Raw genomic sequence first — 20,790 nt, 5'->3', positions numbered from 1 at the left:
TTCCTAGTACACCCCTCCCCATCTTCTGCTTTCAGCTGGCCCTCTAATGTGGTCCATGAACCATCAATAACACCTGGGAGTTGTTAGGAATATAGTCTCGGGCCTCACCTCAGACATACTGAATCCGGAACTCGGTGTGGGGTCCAGCAGTCAGCCCTCCAGGAGATTCTAAGGCGTGCTAAATTTATAGAACTGCCCCGGCCTGGGACCACAGGCCGACTGCTGCTGGCTGCGGGCGGGGAGGCTACTCGGGTGCAGAAGCGCAGACAGCTGCTTGCGCCACCTACGGGTCAGGCTGTGCATGTGCGGCGGGCCCCATACCTGAAGTCAGATATGCCCGCATACATCTCTGACAGTCTGGCAAGGTCTCAGAAAGCCTATATGCAGGGCCTCTGGGCTCCAGGGGACATAGACAGGCCCCCGATGGAAGTAGGTGCAGGCAAGGAGGAACTATTCTCACCAGGTGACATCCTGTGTCCTCTAATTCCTTTGTCCCTTTCCCTTCTAAATTTCTCCCAGTGCTCACTTGGGGTCCAGAGAAGCTGAGTAGCCACCCAGCTCAGACCAGGCACCCCCAATTGGGAGACCAGGTGACTGGTGTGCCTAAGAGAGTTTGAAGTATGTGCTAACACCAGCAAAGTTCTTTCTCTGCAGGGGCGGGTCAGGGGAATGTGGGGGATCAGCAAGCAAAGCTTAAGCAAGAACACACAACCCCCACCTCCAAGCCATGAAATGCTGCCCAGATGTAAATTAGCCCTTGGCCCCTGCCCAGGGCTGCTCCCAAGACCCACCCTGACCCTCCATGTGTCTCTCTGCTCCAGTCTGTGGGGCCCCAGGCCCCTGCCCACCTGGCCTCTCCCCAGGTCCTGCAGCCTCTCACTCTAAGGATCTGGAAGCGAAATCCGGGCCTCTGGGAGCTCCAGGGGATGTGGGGAGGGGATGGGGAGGCTGAGCTTCCCCATGCTCAGATCTGGTTTCGCCGCGCTTCCCCTGGCGCACTGCCACGGGCTGAGCCACCAGCTGCGCTATATAAGGCCTGGCGGCTGGACAGGAGAGGCGAAGACTTGAAACCCCCAGCTGAGGAGTCCCGCTCAGGACACGGTGAGCTCCACTCCCATTTTCCTCACCCCATGCCTGCATTTCTCTGCCCCGCTTAGCTACTCCTGCCCTTCCCAGATTACCCTGGATCTCCCCCAAAAAAGAGCCCCCCCTTTCTGCTTTGAAGTTCTCTCTTTTCCCCCCTACTGGTCCAAAGCCCTCCCCCTCCTTCACCTGAGGTCAGGGACTCTCAAACGGTCCCAGTCAGGGTCTGTACCTCTAGGCGTCTGCTTTTTTTCTTGCGGTCAGCCAGTCTGCTTTGTCCGAGAGTTCTGCGGAGCGTGGGATGGGGAGCCTAACTAAGAGAACATATGCTGAGGAAACTTCCGTGGGCTGCCAGATGGGAAATGGTTTTTCCACAAGGTGCCTCAGGCCACCTTGGCCTCCCAGACAATCTTAGAGCGGTCTCAGACTGAATGCTGTGTAGCACTCAGCTCCCTGCTCCAAGCCCAGGAGCTTGGGGTAAGACACACAATGGGGACCTTGGGGACCCCTATGCCTCTGTTCCCTTGACTAAGAAAAAGAAGGTGGTGGAGTGGGGGGCTGGGGGAAAGGTTAGTGGGCTTAGAGCTAGAAGGTCTGCAATGTGGGGTTGGTTTGTTTTTCTCCTGAGACAGCCAAGTGCTTTTACATCTTTTTCTCCCCTGGAAAGGAGGAATCTCTTTCCCACCACACCCTGGACTTTGGACGTTGAAGGGAGCCACTTTTGAATCTCCAGGAACTGGTCAGATTCTGGGTTGGCCAGAGCTCTGGGGAGAGATAGAAATGAGCAAGAGTCTGGGCTACACCCCATGGATCTTTGCCTTTATTGTCAAGCCCACTTTCTTCTCCTGGCTCTTACAGCCCCTAACCCATGCTTACCAGTTACTGGGGACCCCTGGCTTCACACAGTGTATCCCCTCTGCTCTCCTTCAGGGAGATCCCGGCTGTGTAACTCCAAGCCAGGCCCCAACAAACAGGTCAGAAATGTGTTCCATCTGCAGCCTGTGCACATCTGGGAATGTGTTCATGGATATCATGCATCTGAAGCATCTGCCCCTCCAGGTTGCCTGTCCTGTGAGGGGCCATGGCAGTCAGGGCTGGGCAGCACGGTGTTCACGGGTAGCCCCTTGGTGCGAGAGTGTGAGCCCCACCAAAACATGCCCCAAAGCCCAGGTCTTGGAAGTGATACATGAGTCACTCAAGAGGCTGCTGGGTGTAAGCCCAAGCCCCTCCTCACTGGCAAGGTACCTCTTCACTCCTGCTCTCCCTTATGCCCCATCAGGATGTGGGGTCCTAGAGCCTGGATCTGAATCCAGCTTTGCCTTATTTGAACTCCTGAGCCTCTGCACCTCCCAAGCTGCCCAGATTCACAACTTAGGCAGGTGTTACCTCCCATGAGACTTTATTCTGTCTACCCTTCCACCCTTGATAAGTCAAGAAATAGTTCTGCTCGAGCCATAAGAGATGCTGCAGAAATGTGAGACCTGATCAGCTTTGATTCTTTGCAGGTCACTGGATCTGAGAGACTTCCCAGAGCACTACGTTCCAAGGAGGACTCAACTCTGAAGTACCCTCACCCATCTCCTGCCATGTTTCCCACAGGGCCTGGGGGAAAGATGGCGGGGACCAAGGCCTGGGTGTTCTTCTTCCTGGTCCTGGAAGTCACCTCTGTGTTGGGTATGGGCTAAGTATCTGCCCCCTCCCAAGCCTCTGTGTGTCATAGCGAAGTCATACCTGGTCTGTGACCCAACTATGGGCCTCAGGAATGGCCTTAAGACTTCAGGCTGGTTTATAGACTTATTAATAATGTATATCCTGCTTGTTTCCCAGGAGAATTTGAGATAGTTTCCAAATATTAAAACTCACAGGACAGAATCTTTTAAATGAGGAGGGGAATTAGCTGTCACTCAAAGGGAGGAAAAAGGATAAAAGGGTTATCACCTCTAGGTGCTAAATTTAGCTATGGGATTCCTGGCAGTCAAAGCAAAAGGGAATCACAAGGGATCACCAGGTTCTCAGAAGTGGGTTGCGGTGTGGTCTGGTTTTAGTGTCGTAAAAATTCTTCTGGCTTAAAGCTCAATTTCATTTAGGCCCTGCAGCTGAATTTCACAGACACCAGACCCCCTTCTGGTCCCCTTGTCCTCTGACCCTATCCTCTGGTGACACTGAGTTCCTGAAGGAACAGGTAGGGGGCATATGCCTCGTGCATCTGAGCATCAGCGCTCCCAGCCCTGCCCTGTATGCTCTCTCCCATCTCCCCTGACTCTCCTGATTTCTAACTACCTCCTCAAGTAGGGCAAAAAAACCCGCTCAAAGCCCCCTTGTAAAGCTGCCTGCACTTGAGCCTTTGTGAGTACTCACGCAGGAACAAAGGCTGTCTCACCATCTTGCCAAACCCTGCGCTCACCCACCTCCCACCTTGCTCTTTCCACCCTGACAGCTGCTGTTTGTAAAGATGATTAACATTCAGCCATCTGAGGGGAAATCAGATTAGTTTGATTAAAAGAGGTCCTATCACCCCAATTAAGCAGCATAGAGAATTCTGATTTGGCTCCTTGCACGAGAGTTAATTGCCTTTCAGAGCTTGTCTGTTCTCGGTTCTCCTTCTCCTTCCCCCTGGGGAGCCCCCAATCCTGCCTCAGATGGGGTGGGGCTGGAAGTTGCTTGTGGACTAAGGACCCTGTACCCCTCTTCCAGAGTTGCTAACCCTTATTCAGCAAGCACCATGCTAGGCATTACTCTGAGTGGATTTTGTGAATGAGTTTAATTAATCTCCAGAATCCTTTGAGGCAAGAACTATTATTGTCCTCATTTTATGATGAGGGAACAGGGGTCAAATGAGTCAAGTATCTGGCTCAAGGTCAAACAGTTAGGACGTGGCAGAGCCTCTGGAGCTCACATTTTCAATCTCTGTATACTTCAGAGATGTTTACTTGGGTCACCTCATGAAATTCTCATGCCTACTGGACTGCCACCCTCTGAGATGGGAACTAGTATCTCCATTTTACAGATGACAAAAATAGGGCTCCGTTCTCCCATCATAGGAGCCCCAGCCCACTGGCCGCTCAGCAGCATATCATGATCCGTTTCTAGAACAAGAGCAGTAAGACAACTACCATTGGCTGAGCCTGCACTCCGTGCCAGGTCTCTTTACATTGACCATCACCCTGAAAAGGCACCAGAACCCTATGATGTAGCAATGGTTAATGCAGCCCTGTGTTTTGGAGACGCAATTAGAAGAATAAAGCTTCGTAAGGTTGCACAGCTAGATAGTGGCAGAGTGGAGGTTTGAACGCTTGTCCAATGCTCTTGCTCCACCCACCCCCATCACCTGCTTCCCTGCATCTTGAAAGGTTGGGGTAGCAGGATGCAGCTGAGCCCTTGTAACTACCAGTCCTGGCCTCTCACTTCTCCTCCTTGCCCTCAGGGAGGCAGACGATGCTCACCCAGTCAGTAAGAAGAGTCCAGCCTGGGAGGAGGACTTCCAGCATCTTTGCCAAGCCTGTTGAGTCTCTGGAAAGTGAGTTGTGGCTGGAGCAGGGAGGGTCAAGAGAGGGGGTCTTTACTGAGCTTGCTGCGAGAATCTCAGAAGCCAGGGCACAGTGTCATGGTTTCCATGGAAACCCACTTTTACAAAGCATTTAACCTACATCTCTGTCCAGGCAGACAGACCTAGGAAATAGGACAGCTTAGAATGTGAAGCTGCCTGACATATTCAGGAATGCTATAGAGCTTGCTGGAACCAGAGCACAGGCTGGTGGGAGATGGGGGGTGGGAGGGAGATGAGGATGGAGAGAGAGCAGGGGCCAGCTCACCCTGAGTGCCAGGCTAAGGGATTTAAAACTGGGGAGTGGTGGGGTCCAAGCCACCTGGAGGAAGTTCACCCTGACTGCTGTGTCGGGGAGGGGTGGGAGGTGGGGAGAGCGGGAACTTGGAAGTAGAAAGACCAGGCAGGGAGTTACTGACATGGTACAGCCAGGCTGCTGAGAGCTTTAATGGAGTGGCGGGAACAGAGAAGGTTAAAAGGCTGGAGGGATGCTGGAGAGATAGATGCGACAGCGTCAGAGACCAATGCCGGTGGGTGAGAGGTATCGGGAGTGAGTCCCCCGAGTTAAGCAGGAAGGAAGGAGGGAGCTCCCCTGAGGCTCTGGGGCCTGTCTTTCTCTGACCTGCCTCTACCTCTCAGGTCCTGGGGAGTGGACAACCTGGTTCAACATCGACCACCCAGGCGGGCAGGGTGACTATGAGCGGCTGGACGCCATTCACTTCTACTATGGGGACCGGGTGTGTGCTCGGCCCCTGCGGCTAGAGGCTCGGACCACCGACTGGATGCCTGCAGGCAGCACTGGCCAGGTGGTCCACGGCAGTCCCCGTGAGGGCTTCTGGTGCCTCAACAGGGAGCAGCGGCCCGGTCAGAACTGCTCCAATTACACGGTGCGCTTCCTCTGCCCACCAGGTAAGCCCGGGCAGACCCTGACCCCCTACCTCCCACAGCCTTGGCACAGGGAGAGGCCAGGATGGGCATCTGGCCACTGAAACTCAGGATGTCACACACATACACAGGCTTTGACTCCCTCAGAGTGACACATTACTGTGATGAGAACCATAATCTTCCCAAGAGTGTTCTCTGTCAATGGGGACTTTCTGTTTAACCTACTTATTGAGTGTGGGCGGCAAGGAGGTGAAGACTACAGGCTCCGGAGTTGGCTGCTTGCATTTGAATCCTGGGTCTACCATCTGAACTGTGTTCCTTAAGCAAATTCTCTTTATTTCCTTTTTAAAAAAATGTAATTTCGTTATTTTTTTAGAAGATTTTATTTATTTATTTGAGAGAGAGAGAATGAACGGTGGGGAAGGGCAGAAGGAGAGGGAGAGTAAGAAGCAGACTCCCTGCTGAGCAGGGAGCCTGATGTGGGACTCAATTCAGGACCCAGAGATCAAAATGTGAGCCAAAGGCAGACACTCAACGGACTGAGCCACCCAGGCGCCCCTTAGGCAAATTTTCTGAAGCTCTCTGAGCCTCAGGTTTCTCACCAATAAAACAGGGGAAGTATTAGTAATATTACTAAATATTAGTATATCTTGATGTGGGTTTTTATGAGGATTAAATGTGGTAAGGAATGTAGAGGGTTTAACCCAAGTGAACTTTCACTAGGTGATAGTTTCTATTATTGCTCCTATGTGCCAGACACTGGGCTTGTTATAGTCACTACTCATTCATTCATTATATCATTACTCATTAATCTCCATTTTGACAAGTTACTCCAGGTCTGGAGAGGTTAGGTGATTTCTCACAATTCTGCAGCTGGTAAGTGGGGAGCTGGGATTTGAACTCACATCTGTGTCTACAGAGTCCAAAGGTTCATGCGTGACGCCCTCCCTCTCTACATAGGATAATGCAGAGTCAGCTGCAAGGCTGCCCACTTCTCAGATGGACACCCTCCCTTCCTGTGACTCTGCCAGTGTGCACAGCCTGGCCCCGCAGGCTCTGGTGGCAGTGGTGGCCACCCAGAGCTCAGGCTGGGCAATGTCCAAGGACCCCATTCCTGCACACAGGCCTCAGAGAAGAGGTGAGGGGGAGAGCGTGAGGTCTGAGTCACTGGAGTCCCAGACCCTGACCAGGAGGGAGCCCTTTCACAGGAATGTATGTCTGTTTCCACAATGATGGGGAGGGAGAATGGCGCTATCCCTACACATCTTAAGACAGCATATCCAGATCCCAGTGCTTCACCAACAAGTCCCTCTTGGAACCACCGCTGGCCCATATGGTACCTTTGTGCAAATTAGAGATACCACTTCCTCAGGACTCTTGACTTCCCTCTGTTGGAAAAGTCATTGCAGTAAATATAAATATCAGTGCCGTCTATGACGTGAACAGAAACCCTGTCTTTCTGACATAAAACAGCCTCAGGGGCAGATTTCCTGACAGAGACCCGTCTGGAGGTAAGTCAGGCCATCTCCTGATCCTCTTTGCAGGGTCCCTGCGCCGAGACACAGAGCGCATCTGGAGCCCATGGTCTCCCTGGAGCAAGTGTTCTGCTGCTTGTGGTCACACTGGAGTCCAGACCCGAACACGTACCTGCTTGGCAGAGACAGTGTCACTGTGCAATGAGGCCTCTGAGGAGGGCCGCCTCTGCATGGAGCAAGCCTGTAGAGGTGCTTCTCTTGTTGCTGGTACTGGGAAGGCATGTGACTGAGTTGAAGCAGCCTAGAGGAATAGAACAGAGGGTCAGACAGACTGATTCACTCATTCTTTCATTCACCAAGTATTAAATGAGCATCGGTTATGTGCTCTGATGGGGAATGTAGAGGATAATGTGGGAGCACAGAGCAGGGTCAATAATAACTTAGAAGAATCAAGGGTGGCTTCCTGGAAGAAGTGTCCTGGGCTGTCTGGAAGAATGCGGAGGAATTAGTCAAGCAGGCTGATAAGGAAAGGTAACACAGACCTAAGGGGGAGGGGAAGCATAAGTGAGTCCACAGGCTGAGATATGCCTGAAGGAGAGCCAGAATCCATATAAGCCCTCCTGATGTGGCCCCTTCTTCCACAGCCTGTGACCTGACCTGCCCCATGGGCCAGGTGAATGCTGACTGCGATGCATGCATGTGCCAGGACTTCATGCTACATGGAGTTGTCTCCCTCCCTGGGGGTGCCCCAGCCTCAGGAGCCACCGTCTACCTGCTGACCAAGAAGCCTAAGCCACTGACCAAGACAGACAGCAGTGGGAGGTTCCGGGTCCCTGGCTTGTGCCCTGATGGCAAAAGCATTCTGAAGATCACAAAGGCCAAGTTTGCCCCCATCATGCTCACAATGCCCAAGACTAGCCTAAAGGCAGCCACTGTCAATGCGGAGTTCATGAGGGCAGGTACTGTTCTCTGGGGTAGGGCTGGACAGGAAGGCTGGACTTTTAAATAAAGGGATCATAGTGCTAAGAGCTGGCTTCCCAGTTTACAGAGTAAATTCCCAGATCTTTACCATGACCCACAAAGCTCTACATTATCTGGCTTGCCCATTACTTCTCTGTTCTCCTCTTTCATTACTCTCCCTTCCACCCCCACTGAGTCACTCTGTTCCAGCCAGAATAGCCTCCTAGCTGTTCCTCAAACATGCAGATACACTTCTGCCTCAGGCCTTTGCACTTGCTATATGCTCTGCTTGGAGTGCTCTTCCTACAGATGTTGGCACGACTTGTTCTCTCAAATGTATGAGTTTTTCCCTGGCCACCTTATCTAAAATAGTCAATTATAGAGGTTATAGAGAGAAAGAGTCTGGGGGAATCCAGAAATGGTGCAGAATGGCCGGCATATTCTGCTGGAAGCAGCAGAATGTGAGTATTGCTCTATTCAAAACAGCCAGCTCTGTCCCAATGGCAGTGCTCGGGAATCTTGGCTTGCACAAGGTCCCCTTGGTGGTTCTCTACTGCCCCACCCAAAGGCTGCTTGAGAGGCCACCGAAGCTGATCCTAGGCAGAGGGTGTGGAGTGGGTGGACTCCATTCTGGACCACTTCCCTTAGAGGAGGAGCTAGGGGTGGGAGTACATGTAAGGTCATACAATTTTAATGCATGACAAAGAACTTGAGGGAGCAAGGCTCTAGACAATATGCCACAAAGAAAAAAACCAAATCACCATTTCTTGCCTCCTGTTCCAGAGACTCCATACATCGTGATGAACCCAGAGACAAAAGCACGGAGAGCTGGGCAGAGTGTGTCCCTATGCTGTAAGGCCACAGGGAAGCCCAGTCCAGACAAGTATTTCTGGTGAGTGTTCTGCCAGTTTCCTTGCCAAGTCTTCTTAGAAACCGGACCTTTCTTTCAATGAGTCTGGACTTATTATTATTATTATTATTATTATTATTATTATATTTTATTATCATATAATGTATTATTTGTTTCAGGGGTACAGGTCTGTGATTCATGAGTCTTACACAATTCACAGCACTTATGACAACACATACCCTCTCCAATGTCCATCACCCACTCACTCCATCCCTCTAACCCTCCTCCACTCCAGCAACCCTCAGTTTGTTTCCTGAGATTAAGAGTCTCTTACGGATTGTCTCCTTCACTGGTTTCATCTTGTTTCATTTTTCCCTCCCTTCCCCTAGCATCCTCTGTCTTGTTTCTCAAATTCCTCATATTGGTGAGATCATATGATAGTTGTCTTTCTCTGATTGACTTATTTCGCTCAGCATAATGCCCTCTAGTTCCATTGTTGCAAATGCAAGTTATCAGGGGTTTTTCTGATGGTGACATAATATTCCATTGTATATTTATACCACATCTTTATCCATTTATCTGTTGATGGACATCTAGGCTCTTTCCATAGTTTGGCTATTGTGGACATTGCTGCTATAAATATTGGGGTGTACGTGCCCCTTTGGATCACTACATTTGTATCTTTGGGGTAAATACCCAGTAGTGCAATTGCTGCATCATAGGTTCTCTCTATTTTCAACTTTTTGAGGAATTTCCACACTGTTTTCCAGAGTGGCTGCACCAGCTTGCATTCCCACCAACAGCGTAGGAGGGTTCCCCTCTCTCTGCATCCTTGCCAATATCTGTCATTTCCTGACTTGTTAATTTTAGCCATCCTGACTGGTGTGAGGTGGTATCTCACTGTGATTTTGATTTGTATTTCCCTCATGCTGAGTGATGTGGAGCATTTTTTCATGTGTCTGTTGGCCATCTGGATGTCTTCTTTGCAGAAATGTCTGTTCATGTCTTCTGCCCATTTCTTTTTTTTTTAATTTTTTAAAGATTTTTTTTTATTTATTTAGTTGTCAGAGAGAGAGAGAGAGAGAGAGAGCGCACAGGCAGACAGAGTGGCAGAGGGAGAAGCAGGCTCCATGCAGAGCAAGAAGCCCGATGTGGGACTCGATCCCAGGACGCTGGGATCATGACCTGAGCCGAAGGCAGCCGCTTAACCAACTGAGCCACCCAGCCATCCCATTCTGCCCATTTCTTGATTGGATTATTTGTTCTTTGGGTGTTGAGTTCGAAAAGGTCTGTACAGGGGTCTGGACTTAATATTAATCATAACAATAACCAACAGGATAAGCTTATTAGTAAGGCTCTGGCACAGAACTCACAAGTTGGCATTTACAAGTGGGCGCCAGTGGCCACTTGTAAAGTGGGTGTAAAGGCCACCCAGAAAACCAGCCAGCCCTGTCATTAACCTCTTGAAGCTGGGGTCCCCACAGAGCAGCTCTGGTCTCAGGGTCCTGACTTGGATATTCCTGGGACACAGAACAAGATTCCCCAGCAAAGCACACAAGGTCAGAGTCCCCCAGGACTGTGAGTCCTTTTTTATCCTTCACAGATAATTTACAGCCATTATCTTGTCTGATGCTCCCAGTAATTCTGTGAAGTCAGCTAGGGAAACACAGACCAGGAAGCTAAAGCTCAGGGAGGTGAGAGGATTTGTCTAAGGACCAATAGCTGGGTAGTAATGAGGCAGGGACTCAGAATGAAATCCCTTGACTCCTTGGTCAGCAGTGCTCTTCTATGAGCTGAGTCACAAGTGGTATTGGCATCTGCAGGGCCCCAGGCATCATCTGCTCTCCAGCGGCTTGCTCCTGGCCTTCTCCCCAGGGGTACCTGCCCTCCCATCATCTCCTCAGCCTCTCCCTCCATTCCTTGCAGGTACCACAATGACACACTTTTGGACCCCTCCCTCTACAAGCATGAGAGCAAGCTAGTGCTGAGGAACCTGCGACAGGACCAGGCTGGAGAGTACTTCTGCAAGGCCCAGAGTGACTCGGGGGCTATGAAGTCGCGGGTAGCCCAGCTGACTGTCATAGGTAAGCCTGTCAGCGTCCCCAAGTCTGCCACAGGGCCACAGGGTGGGGGAAGCACACCAGTGGCCATATCTGGGCAGTAATAGCTCGGGCTTTTCTGTGCTGTACACAGTGCTGTACCCTCTAGGACACAAAGATCTTGCAGTCCTAAATCCTGCGCTCACAGAGCTGCCAGTCCAGGGAGAGGTGAAGAAATAGAAATAAGAGACAAAAACGTAAAGATAGAAAAATGCACTGAAACAGGAGATAAGATGAGACACAAAGACCTTTCAGTGTGAGCGACCATGGAGGACTGCTTGAGGGGTCAGCTTTTCAGCTGGAGTTTGTTTGGTTTTTTTTTTCAAAGATTTTATTTATTCATTTGTCAGACAGAGAGAGAGAGAGAGAGAGAGAGCGCAACCACAGGCAGACAGAATGGCAGGCAGAGGCAGAGGGAGAAGCAGGTTCCCTGCCAATGAAGGAGCCAGATGTGGGACTCAGTCCCAGGATGCTGAGATCATGACCTGAGCTGAAGGCAGCCGCTTAACCAACTGAGCCACCCAGGCGTCCCTCAGCTGGAGTTTAAATAATGGGTCACAGCCTTGGCTACTCATTGGGATCACCTGCTGGATTTTTAAAAGTACTGATGACTGGGTTTTACCTCCAGAATATGATGTCATGGGTTTGGGACATGGTCTAGGCATGCACAGATTAAAATCTCCTCCTGGTGATTCTAATTTGCAGCCAATGTTGTGAACCTCTGGTCTTGAATAATGGCCAAACTGTGTGTATGGAGGTGGGGGCATTCTAGATTGAGGGCCTGCATGAGCTAAGGTTTACAGGAAAGGGGGACCTGATTAGAGCTGGCTTTGAGAAGTGATCTGGAAGGGGAGAGACTGGAGGCCAAGACCAATCAAGAACATATACTTGCAAAGTTGGGGGTGGAAGGGCAGGGAGGAGGAGATCTTAATAATTGGCCTAGGGGCACCTGGGTGGTTCAGTCGGTTGGGCATCTGCCTTCCACTCAGGTCATGATCCTGGGGTCCCGGGATGGAGCCCCCACTTCTGGCTCCCTGCTCGCTCGCTCTCTCTCTCTCAAATAAAATAATAATAATAATAATAATAATTGGTCAAAACAAAACTAAACAAAAGGCAGGAGAGAGAAAATGTATTGGAAGCATTCTGGAATATTTCACAGACTCCGAGAATGCCGAACACCAGACCTCAAGGCAGACAGGACACAAGGCACTAGGACCACTACAGGGGAGATGTTAAGCCCCCTTGACAGTGGTTCCCAATCCATAAAACCACTGCTCCCACCTGTAACAGTTATCTTTAATACCGCCTTAACATTCTGAAGTCAAACTGATAGATAATAAGTACATATAATTTCTAAATACATGTGCATGTGGCCTGAACTATAACATAAAGGAAAAAGAAAATGACTCTAATTCAAAACAGTGTATATATTCTGATGTATAAATGTTTTTTGGCATAGCAACATGAGAAGGCTAACCAAAGAGGTCAGACACTTGCACTTAAATCCAGTCTCCACGAACACGACAACTACAAATCCTGATGAATACAGGGGTATCATTTTGGTGGTTCACATTCCTTGGTTAATGTTGGGGCAGGTATGCAGTTTTCCTGAGATAAGGAACAATTCTGGGTATAGTTCCAAGCTAAACCAAGTACAATCTTAACTTGATTTATAAGGCAGTTCTGTTCTTTAAAAATTCAACGTATGGCTAAAGCCACAGAAAAAATAGTAAGCTACGATCATTTTAAACAGGTTTTCCACGTACATGAATGTCTGCTGGGATACGTGAACTTCATGCAGACAAATTCTTCATGCTGAGCAGTGCTAGGCCATTGCAAGACACAGAGCGGCAATGCCCATCCCCCACCCTGCCCACTACATGCCAGTAGCACTCTCAATTTTAGTGGTAACTCAAAACACTCTCACAAATTTTCCAGACCCCTCTATCAAGAACCATGACTCTAATGGTCTCAGTAACCAACTCTGTTTCCATATATGTATGTATGTGTGTGTATATATATATACACACACATTATTAATATATAATATATATTAATATATATACACACATTATTAATCCATATGTGGATTAATAATGGCTATTCAATTCTAGGGACACCTGGGTGGCTCAGTCAGTTAAGCATCTGCCTTCACCTCGGGTCATCATCCCAGAGTCCTGGGTTTGAGTCCCAAGTCAGGCTCTTTGCTCAGTGGGAAGCCTGCTTCTCCCTCTGCCTGCTTCTCCCCAGTTGTACTCTCTCTCTCTGACAAATAAATAAATAAAATATTTTTAAAGAAATGATAAAAAAAAAATAATGGTTATTCCATCTCCCTCAGAAGAGTTCTGTGAGAATCAGGGTCATGGAGATGCAAGTACTTTGAAAACCATGAAGCCCCACAGAGAGGTGAGGTAAGGGTACACTTTGCGTAGGACATGAACTTTCTTTTAATATGCATACCATTCCCTCCACAGCCACTGATGAGACTCCTTGCAATCCAACCCCTGAGAGCTACCTTATCCGGCTGCCCCATGACTGCTTCCAGAATGCCACCAACTCTTTTTACTATGATGTGGGCCATTGCCCTGTCAAGACCTGTGCAGGGCAGCAGGATAACGGGATCAGGTGCCGGGATGCTGTGGAGCACTGCTGTGGCATCTCCAAAACAGAGGAGAGGGAGATCCAGTGCAGTGGGTACACACTGCCCACCAAGGTGGCCATGGAGTGCAGCTGCCAGCGGTGTACAGAGACCCGGAGTATTGTGCGTGGCCGCGTCAGTGCTGCTGACAATGGGGAACCCATGCGCTTTGGCCACGTGTACCTGGGGAGCAACCGTGTGAGCATGACTGGCTACAAAGGCACTTTCACCCTCCATGTTCCCCAGGACACAGAGAGACTGGTGCTCACATTTGTGGACAGGTTGCAGAAGTTCGTCAATACCACTAAAGTGCTGCCCTTCAACAAGAAGGGGAGTGCGGTGTTCCATGAGATCAAGATGCTTCGGAAGAAAGAGCCCATCACGTTGGAGGCCATGGACACCAACATTATCCCCCTTGGGGAGGTGGCTGGAGAAGACCCTATGGCTGAGCTGGAGATCCCATCCAAGAGCTTCTACAGGCAGAATGGGGAGCCCTACACAGGAAAAGTAAAGGCCAGTGTGACCTTCCTGGATCCCCGGAATATTTCCACAGCCACAGCTGCCCAGAGTGACCTGAACTTCATCAATGATGAAGGAGACACTTTCCCCCTTCGGACATATGGCATGTTCTCCGTGGACTTCACAGACGAGGCCACCTCAGAGTCACTTAATGTTGGCAAGGTGAAGGTCCACCTTGACTCAACCCAGGTCAAGATGCCAGAGCACGTGCCCACAATGAAACTCTGGTCACTCAACCCAGACACAGGGCTGTGGGAGGAGGAAGGTGACTTCAAATTTGAAAGCCAAAGGCGGGGCAAAAGGGAAGAGAGAACCTTCCTGGTGGGCAACATGGAGATCCGTGAGAGGCGGCTCTTTAATTTGGATGTCCCAGAAAGTAGGAGGTGCTTTATCAAGGTTAGGGCCTACCGGAGTGAGAGGTTCTTGCCCAGTGAGCAGATCCAGGGGGTTGTGGTCTCTGTGATCAACCTGGAGCCCAGGACTGGCTTCTCATCCAACCCCAGGGCCTGGGGCCGCTTTGACAGTGTCATCACGGGCCCCAATGGGGCCTGTGTCCCTGCCTTCTGCGATGACGAGTCCCCCGATGCCTATTCTGCCTATGTCTTGGCAAGCCTAGCTGGGGAAGAACTGGAAGCAGTACAGTCTTTTCCTAAATTCAACCCAAATGCAATTGGTGTCCCACAGCCCTATCTCAATAAGCTCAAATACCGTCGGACAGATCATGAGGACCCACGGGTGAAGAAGACAGCTTTCCAGATTAGCATGGCCAAGCCACGGCCCAATTCAGCCGAGGAGAGCAATGGGCCCATCTATGCCTTTGAGAACCTCCGGGCATGTGAGGAGGCTCCACCCAGTGCAGCCCACTTCCGGTTCTACCAGATTGAGGGGGATCGGTATGACTACAATACTGTACTCTTCAATGAGGATGACCCTATGAGCTGGACTGAAGACTACCTGGCATGGTGGCCCAAGCCAATGGAGTTCAGGGCCTGCTACATCAAGGTGAAGATTGTGGGGCCAGTGGAGGTGAATGTACGATCCCGCAACATGGGGGGCACCCACCGGCGGACAGTGGGGAAGTTGTATGGAATCCGGGATGTGAAGAGCACACGGGACAGGGACCAGCCCAATGTCTCATCTGCCTGTTTAGAGTTCAAGTGCAGTGGGATGCTCTATGACCAGGACCGTGTGGACCGCACACTGGTGAAGGTCATCCCTCAGGGCAGCTGCCATCGAGCCAGCGTTAACTCCATGCTTCATGAGTACCTGGTCAACCACCTACCACTAGCAGTCAACAATGACAGCAGCGAGTACACCATGCTGGCACCCCTGGATCCACTGGGCCACAACTATGGCATCTATACTGTCACTGACCAGGACCCTCGCGTGGCCAAGGAGATTGCTCTTGGCCGGTGCTTCGATGGCACATCTGATGGCTCCTCCAGAGTCATGAAGAGCAACGTGGGAGTGGCCCTGACCTTTAACTGCGTAGAGAGGCAGGTGGGCCGCCAGAGTGCCTTCCAGTACCTCCAAAGCCCCTCTGCCCGGCCCCCTGCCACAAACACTGGCAGAGGAAGAGTGCCCTCGCGGAGACAGCAGCGGGCTAGTAGGCGTGGCCAGCGCAGGCGCGAAGCAGCGGCCTCTCCGATGTTTCCGGGGCTTGCTTCGAAGCCTCGGAACAACTAAGTCTCATGGTACTTTTCTTCCCCCACCTCATGCGACAGCCATTGTGAGACTGATGCACAAACTGTCACTTGGTTAATTTAAGCACACCTGTTCCGGGGAAGTTTGCTTGTTTGTTCCTTCATGCCTTTATTTACTGTCTTTATCCCATGATACTGATTGGCACCTAGCGCCCCCCACCCAATGTCAAAATAAAGTCTTTTTGTCCTGTTCTTTAAAAGAAACACAAGAAATTGGCCATTGGTAAAGTCTGTGGCCAACAACGAAAATGTACTTCCTTCTTTTTTTGCAGGGTTTCGCTCACCTCTATGATAATGATAATCTGATGATAAAGACCAAATAACCAATATAAGGCATATTTCTTGGCCTTGGTCTACAAGATGTCAGCAAGGCCTCTATCACAGTTCACACATATAAATCGTGGTGAAATAAAGGAATAAACTACAATTTTTTACTTGAAATGTAAATAACTTATTTATTTCTTTGCTGAGTTTGGAACTCTAGTATACATTCCGTGTTAAGCTGTTGAATATAGGGTAATCATAGTTCCTCTAACAAGTCTGGAAAGAACATTTCACACCTACAACTGCAATAGGTTGCTAATTATATTAGTGCATTTCCCTTTACATTTACTTTTGTTCTTTCTAGAAGCCCAGTGTATTCCAGAGCAGATGTCAATAAATGCACATTTTATACTCGTTTCTGAGGCCCCTGTCCTGTCTCTTAACCAATAAAGACAGCCAGGTGCTCAGAGGGACAGAGATTCTGGAAAGTGGTCACAAGGTGGCATGAGGCACAGTTCCACGCCACCACCCCCACCCCCAGCCAGTTACAGGGTTGAGTAACTAGGCAACACTCCAGTCAGTGATCAAGTTTGTTCTCATGGGTCATATTTTCCACTTGCAGAGAAGAGCAGAGATTCCTGGAGTTGTGAGTATGTTCTGGGCTCCTGAGCAAAGCTAAAAACATGTCCCTTTTTTTTTCTTTCTTTCTTTCCAATACTGGGGAGCTTATACAATGGCTTGGCCCAGGATCAGGTAAGCTGGCCAAGTGCTCCTTCAGCAACCCCCCACTGCCTGCTGCTTTCTCCAGCTGTGCTGGCTGACCTCACTCAGAAATGATGGGCTTTTTTTTTCTTTTAATTTTATTCCAAGCTCTTCTAAAGACACCCAGCTTTTCCAGATACCAGATCTCTGCTGTGTATAATAGCCCCTGTCCCTTGAGTAAAACAACTGGTCCAAATGGACAGGGCTTTGTTTTTGGAAAAAGTATTTGGTTTAAAATAGTAAATCAGAGGTGCCTTGGTGGTTCAGTCATTAGGCGTCTGCCTTCGGCTCAGGTCATGATGCCAGGGTCCTGGGATCAAGCCCCACATCAAGCCCCATATCAGGCTCCCTGCTCAGTGGGAAGCCTGGTTCTCCCTCTCCCACTCCTCCTGCTGGTGTTCCCTCTCTCATGTCTCTCTCTGTCAAATAAACAAAATCTTTAAAAAATAATAATAAATAATAAATAAAATAGTAAATCAGAGGCCAGTGGTTGAGGCCAGAGTAATCTTGGAGGCATTTAGAGTCAGGGTGGTAGAGTGTAATGTTAGGTGAGATGCAGACTGCCCCTCTCCCAACCCCTCCAGAATCTCTCAGAAAAGAGGTCAAGGAGACTCGGGGAGGAGAGGACATTGTTCACAATCAGGACAGAAAGCTTTCCTTGATCTCCTTGCTGGCCCAGTTGCAGCTCCTTTTGGCCACCTCTGGCCTAGACTAGATTTTATGCTCTTGGGTCAGCATCTGCCCAGCTCCCAGGGATTTGGTTCATAATCCATTAGAAATTTTCTGGCTGAGCACCCTATCCTCATGACCTCTGAGAAACTGAGTGAAGTCAGGGCTAGGGCCTAGTGGCCCTGGGATTGCTCCTTGACCCACTTCCAACAACACTTTCTGGGAAGCGGCCATTACAGACTATTTGGGGAGACTGATGCTCCTGCCGAGGGGTCAAGTGTTCAGCTCTCCACAGCATGGATGCCTCCCTGCTTCAGGAGCCAGTTTGTGGTGCTTCAACCTGACCACCCAGTTCCCTTCAAACTTGCAAAGAGAGGGTGCTGGAAAAGGGGGCTGATTGGTTCTCTCACCCTGTGCCTCTTCCCTTTCTTTTCTCCACTGGGGGACTGAATCAGTGGACTCCAGCAGGCCTCATCTGGTACCTGATGTTTTTCTTCACTCACCAAATATTTATGGAGTGCCTAATACTCTCTGCCAAGGCAAGTGTGCAAGTAGAGCGGCCTTTATGCATATATAAAATATAGTACACACAGTGGCACCAGATTTGGAAGGGATGGTGGTCAGAGGTTTCCTGGAGGAGATGACATTTAATTTGAATCACAGCTAGGAGCTGGTTTGCTGAAGGTGTGGCTATCAGGCACAAGGGCACAAGCAGAAAGAGCTTATGTAAAACCAGGGGTAGAGGCTTACAGGGGTGGAAGATACATCTCTCTCAGATGAGGAAACACTATCAAGTTGAACTCATGTTCCTTAATCTCTAAGCATCTTGCTTCCAAAGACAGAGGTGTTCCCTGCTAGCAGTGTGATTTTGGTCAAGTCCCTTTCTCCAGGACCTCATTTTCCTCATCTACAAATGAAAGAGTTGGTTGCTTAAAACTAATACGTTGTTATATACCCATTCTATCTTAAAAACAAATGAACAAATAAATATTTTTTAAAATGAAGGAGCTAGTCTCGATTAGAATCTAAATCATCTCTAACGTCTTTTCCATGATTTTTGGTGAGGCTAAGAACACAGTTCCCAGGATGCCTTTGCTTTACCAAACTGCTGATGATTCATTGGGTGTTCCCTTCCTTTGTGGAGACTCTCACACTAGGTGGACAGAACATTCATTTTAGAAAAGCCCTGGGGTTTCAGTCTCTGCCTGCTGTACACTGGCTGATCAGCCAGTTACTGAGAGTGAACTGTACAAGGATGGACACCAGATGGCATGGAGAAAGGGCACAGGCAGACAGAGGGGCCCATCCGGCCGCTTCTGTTTCCAAGCATGGATGTTTTCCAGGCAGAATGCTCTCTAGAGTTTGGAGAGCTTTACCAGCTGAGCTGATAGAGGAAAACGTCACCAAGATGTCAGGACAAGAACAGTTTTGAAAGACTGAGAGGACTTAAGCCAAGTCGGAGGCCGTACAGGGACAGGTGGAGTTTCAGGCAAAGGGACAGCTAGAGCTAAGGAGCAGAGGTGGAACTGTGCACTGAAGGCTTTTGGTTACAAGTACCAGAGGCTGCCTTGTCAGCAGACCTCTGGAAGGATGGAAACCAGAACTGCAAAGCCATCCGAATCCAGGCCATCACTCTCTCTGGCTGTGCACTCTTATTCTCTCTCAGGAATTTTTGCTTTCTCTCAATCTCTAACTCACGCCTGCTACATGCTCTTTTTCTCAAGACTGTTTGTTTCTCTCTCTACTTTCCAGGTCCCTCTCTCTGGTCAGTTTCTCAGTCTCTCTCTATCTCTGTCTCTCTCACTCTCACTGTGTGGTCTCTACTCTCTTCAGGACCCCCTAGTTTCTCTTTGCACATCCCTTTTCTGCACTCCTCCGGGGTTCGTAGGAAGGATGCTCATCTCAAGTCAAGGAAGAGTCTGCCCTAAACCCAGATTCCTTGATTAGAGCAACTGATTGGCCCAGTTTGAATCAGGACGCCACCTCTCGTCCAATCAGCTGAGGCCATAGTGAGGCGTGTGGCATAAAGGGCAGTCCTACTGGTGACCTACGGGTCATGGTTGCTGGGGAGGTGGGGGAAATTCTCAGAGAAAGAGGATCCTGACGAGCTGTGAAGAATTCAAGGGTATAGTGATGGATCACTGTGGGTTTGCTGGGAGTTGAGGGGTTTTTATTTCCAAACATCGGGGGATTTTAAATACATTAAGTAAGATCTGTGTGGTACCTGTTCTTTGAAATGTTTAGTCTTTCTTCATGACCTAGTGCTTGGTCAGTTTTTGTAGTTTCTATGTGCAGGTTGGGGGGTGGGGGGTGGGGGGTGGGGAGTGTATTCTCTAATCATTGGGTGCTTTATCTCAAACTTGTTAATTGTTCAATTGAGTAAATAAGGAGTATGTTGGAATCTTCCACTAGGTGGCGCACGCATTTTCTCCCCGTTATTCAATTTTGGCTTTATATATTTTGAAGCTATTTATTTTTTTAAGATTCTACTTATTGATTTCAGAGAGAGAGAGAGAATGTGTATGTGTGTGTTAATGAGCGGGGGTAAGAGCAGAGGGAGAAGGAGAAGCAGACTCCCCGCTACTAAGCAGGGAGCTCCAAGAGTGGCTCATCCCAGGATCCTGAGATCATGACCCCAGCAGAAGGCATCCCCTTAACCGACTGAGCAACCCAGGCACCCCTATTTTGAAGCTATTTTAATGGATGCATATTAAGTATTGAATTTTAGTGACTTCTTGCGGGCTAAATCTTTTATCAATATGTAATTATGTTTTTAGTTCCTATAATGCTTTTTTTTGTCTTAAAGCCTGTTTTGTCTAATAATATAGCTCCCAACTTTCTTTGGGTTATTTTTAGCAAAAAAGTATCTTTTTACTTTTGACATTCTGTATCCTTTTAAAGATGTGTTTCTTGTAAGCAGCATTATAGCTGGATTTTAGTTTATTTTAGTAAATCTAACAATTCATCTTTTAACTCGTGGGTTTAGTAAATACATATGGTGATTAGAGTTATGTTTGGATTGGTTTTTACCTTCTTACTTGCTAGGTTCTAAATCACTTTTCCTCTTATTGTCAGCTTTTGGATTGAGTAATATTTTTCTTATTCCACTTTTTTTCCTTATATTGATTTGGAAGTTTTATACTTTTGCTATTCTTCTAGTGTTTTCTCTTGAATTTTTATTATACATACTGATTTTAGCAAAATCAAAGTTAATTGTATCTTCACCCCTTGAACTATTTTAGTTATTTTACCCCTCAAAATAAACATTTATTATCTTATACAATGTTTGTTTAGACTTATTTACATGTTTGTCACCTCAGATCTTGCTTTTAAAGTCAT

General features: G+C 48.8%; 1 protein-coding gene across 1 annotated transcript; it reads left to right on the top strand.

The window, feature by feature from the left end:
* The first annotated feature begins 1,053 nt into the window (after positions 1-1,053).
* Positions 1,054-16,431, top strand: CILP (cartilage intermediate layer protein). The gene is made up of 9 exons (XM_080808630.1): positions 1,054-1,101; positions 2,589-2,757; positions 4,508-4,600; positions 5,267-5,536; positions 7,057-7,236; positions 7,632-7,946; positions 8,731-8,839; positions 10,724-10,881; positions 13,371-16,431. Exons 2-9 carry the CDS (start codon positions 2,670-2,672, stop codon positions 15,737-15,739), a joined length of 3,582 nt encoding a protein of 1,193 aa, XP_080664756.1. The 5' UTR covers positions 1,054-1,101; positions 2,589-2,669; the 3' UTR covers positions 15,740-16,431.
* Positions 16,432-20,790: the final 4,359 nt, after the last annotated feature.

This window comes from Martes martes (assembly GCF_963455335.1).
Source record: "Martes martes genome assembly, chromosome: 7".
Taxonomy (NCBI): domain Eukaryota; kingdom Metazoa; phylum Chordata; class Mammalia; order Carnivora; family Mustelidae; genus Martes; species Martes martes.
The sequence above is the reverse complement of the archived record's forward strand: the minus strand, read 5'-3'. Positions and strand labels throughout refer to the sequence as shown.